Source organism: Hypomesus transpacificus, unplaced genomic scaffold, assembly GCF_021917145.1.
Source record: "Hypomesus transpacificus isolate Combined female unplaced genomic scaffold, fHypTra1 scaffold_447, whole genome shotgun sequence".
In the NCBI taxonomy this organism is placed as follows: domain Eukaryota; kingdom Metazoa; phylum Chordata; class Actinopteri; order Osmeriformes; family Osmeridae; genus Hypomesus; species Hypomesus transpacificus.
Window position 1 is genome coordinate 1 of NW_025813964.1, and position 2500 is coordinate 2500.

General features: G+C 55.4%; 1 protein-coding gene across 1 annotated transcript in view; it reads left to right on the forward strand.

The window, feature by feature from the left end:
* Positions 1–3: 3 nt before the first annotated feature.
* Positions 4–2500, forward strand: part of LOC124465285 (ubiquitin carboxyl-terminal hydrolase 25-like) — a gene marked incomplete at its 5' end in the record, with an annotated part of 10092 nt that continues 7595 nt past the window's right edge. The window contains 3 exons of the mRNA XM_047016999.1: positions 4–34; positions 751–1014; positions 1478–1620. Coding sequence (XP_046872955.1) covers positions 4–34; positions 751–1014; positions 1478–1620 — 438 coding nt within the window. The remainder of the gene's footprint in view (positions 35–750; positions 1015–1477; positions 1621–2500) is intronic.

A 2500-nucleotide genomic window follows, 5' to 3' on the forward strand; every position in this document is an offset into this window, starting at 1 on the left:
TACATCAACGACAAGAAGCCCTTCCTCATCGAAGGTACCCCCCCCCTCCTCCAACGCCCTCCTCTGGTGGTCCTGTCACTGCTAACGGTGTGTGACCGATCTGTTGAGCCCTGGTCTGTTTCACTTTGCTGTTCCGCTGACACACGTTTACGTTCCATTTATTCATTTCGCAGACGCTTTTATCCAAAGCGACTTCCAAGAGAGAGCTTTACAAAGTACATAGGTCACTGATAATAACAACAAGATAGCCCCAAAGCATAGCGGGTAGCCAAAACATGAAGCACACATTGTGAACAACCAAAATAAGTGCCAAAGGGAAGAACCCTAAGAGCATGCAGTTAAACAAGTTCAAATAAAACAACATGAATCGCTATAAGTGCAAGTGTACCTGTAAAAAAACACCTGTTGTTTGTTTTGTGCTGGACTGCAAGGACTTCAGTCTGACGGACCTCAGTCGCTCACAGGCTGTCGTTTTGTATCCTTTCTTTCTCGCTCTCTCTGTCTCTGTTTGTTTCTTCCGCTCTTTCTCTCCCCGTCTCTCCCCGTCTCTCTGTGTCTCTCTCTCTGTGTGTCTCTATCTTTCTCTCTGTGTCTCTCTCTCTCTGTGTGTCTCTCTCTCTGTGTGTGTGTGTCTCTCTCTCTCTCTCTCTCTCTCTCTCTCTCTCTCTCTCTCTCTCTCTCTCTCTCTCTCTCTCTGGGTCTCTCTCTCTCTGGGTCTCTCTCTCTCTCTGGGTCTCTCTCCCTCTCCAGAGGAGTTTGACAAGGAGACGGGTCAGATGCTGAGCGGCCTGGACAAGCTGCCCGCCGACCTGAAGCTCTTTGTGAAGGAAGACAACCACCTGTTCGACAAGGAGCTGGCCGACTGGGACCTCCTCCAGGCCCGCAAGGCCCAGCAGGAGAAGCTGGCCCTGGCCGCCGCCGCCCTGGCAACAGCCTCGGCAACCGCCGCCGCCGCTTCTTCCGCCGCCTCCCCTCAGCCAATGAGCACGGAGCCCAGCCCGCCCGACAACTCAGGTCAGGGTCACGCGCGCGTGCGCAAGGGCAGAGCGCTGCGGTGTGGACGAGAATACCTAATGGGCCAGATCGATTGTCAGTGGTGGGCAGATTCCAGTTGGGTTTAAGAGGGGGGAGGGGGGAGGGGCACATGGGTGTTGAGTGACCGCCACAGAGCACCCCACTGTTAGCTCAGAGAATGTTATCCCCCCCCCCCGGTTAAGGGTCGTTTCACCTTTTTGTGTGTTTGTAAAGGATGAGAAAATTGACCTTGACGGGCCTTTTTCCTGGGCCTTTCCAAGCACACACACACACACATGCCCGAATGTCGGGTTACGTTGAATGTTTTTGAATTTGTGTTCGAGAACGACCCTAAGGGTCACGGTCAGGGTTAAGGAGCTAGTGGATGGAGAACAGGAATGAGCGAATGGTCGATCCCCACTAGGATAGAAAAACCAACCAGTGTGTGTGTGTGTGTCTCCAGACCCGCAGCAGGACCCAGAGTACATGGAGCAGCCGTCCCCTACGGACGACTCCAAGCACCTGCAGGAGGACACGGAGAGGGCCATCGCCAGGGCTGCCTCGGAGCACCTGGAAGAGCGGGGCCCCGAGGCCCTGCTGAACGCTGTAAGACCCACCACACACACACCACACACACACCACACACACACCACACACACACCACACAGCCCTGCTGAACGCTGTAAGACCCACCACACACACACCACACACACACCACACACACACACCACACTCACACCACACAGCCCTGCTGAACGCTGTAAGACCCACCACACACACACACAGCCCTGCTGAACGCTGTAAGACCCACCACACACACACCACACACACACCACACAGCCCTGCTGAACGCTGTAAGACCCACCACACACACACCACACACACACCACACAGCCCTGCTGAACGCTGTAAGACCCACCACACTCACACCACACACACACACACAGCCCTGCTGAACGCTGTTAGACCCACCACACACCCGCACACTCACACAGCCCTGCTGAACGCTGTAAGACCCACCACACACACACACAGCCCTGCTGAACGCTGTAAGACTCACCAACCACACAGCCCTGCTGAACGCTGTAAGACCCACCACACACACACACAGCCCTGCTGAACGCTGTAAGACCCACCACACACTCACACAGCCCTGCTGAACGCTGTAAGACCCACCACACACTCACACAGCCCTGCTGAACGCTGTAAGACCCACCACACACTCACACAGCCCTGCTGAACGCTGTAAGACCCACCACACACTCACACAGCCCTGCTGAACGCTGTAAGACCCACCACACACTCACACAGCCCTGCTGAACGCTGTAAGACCCACCACACACTCACACAGCCCTGCTGAACGCTGTAAGACCCACCACACACTCACACAGCCCTGCTGAACGCTGTAAGACCCACCACACACTCACACAGCCCTGCTGAACGCTGTAAGATCCACCACACACTCACACAGCCCTGCTGAACGCTG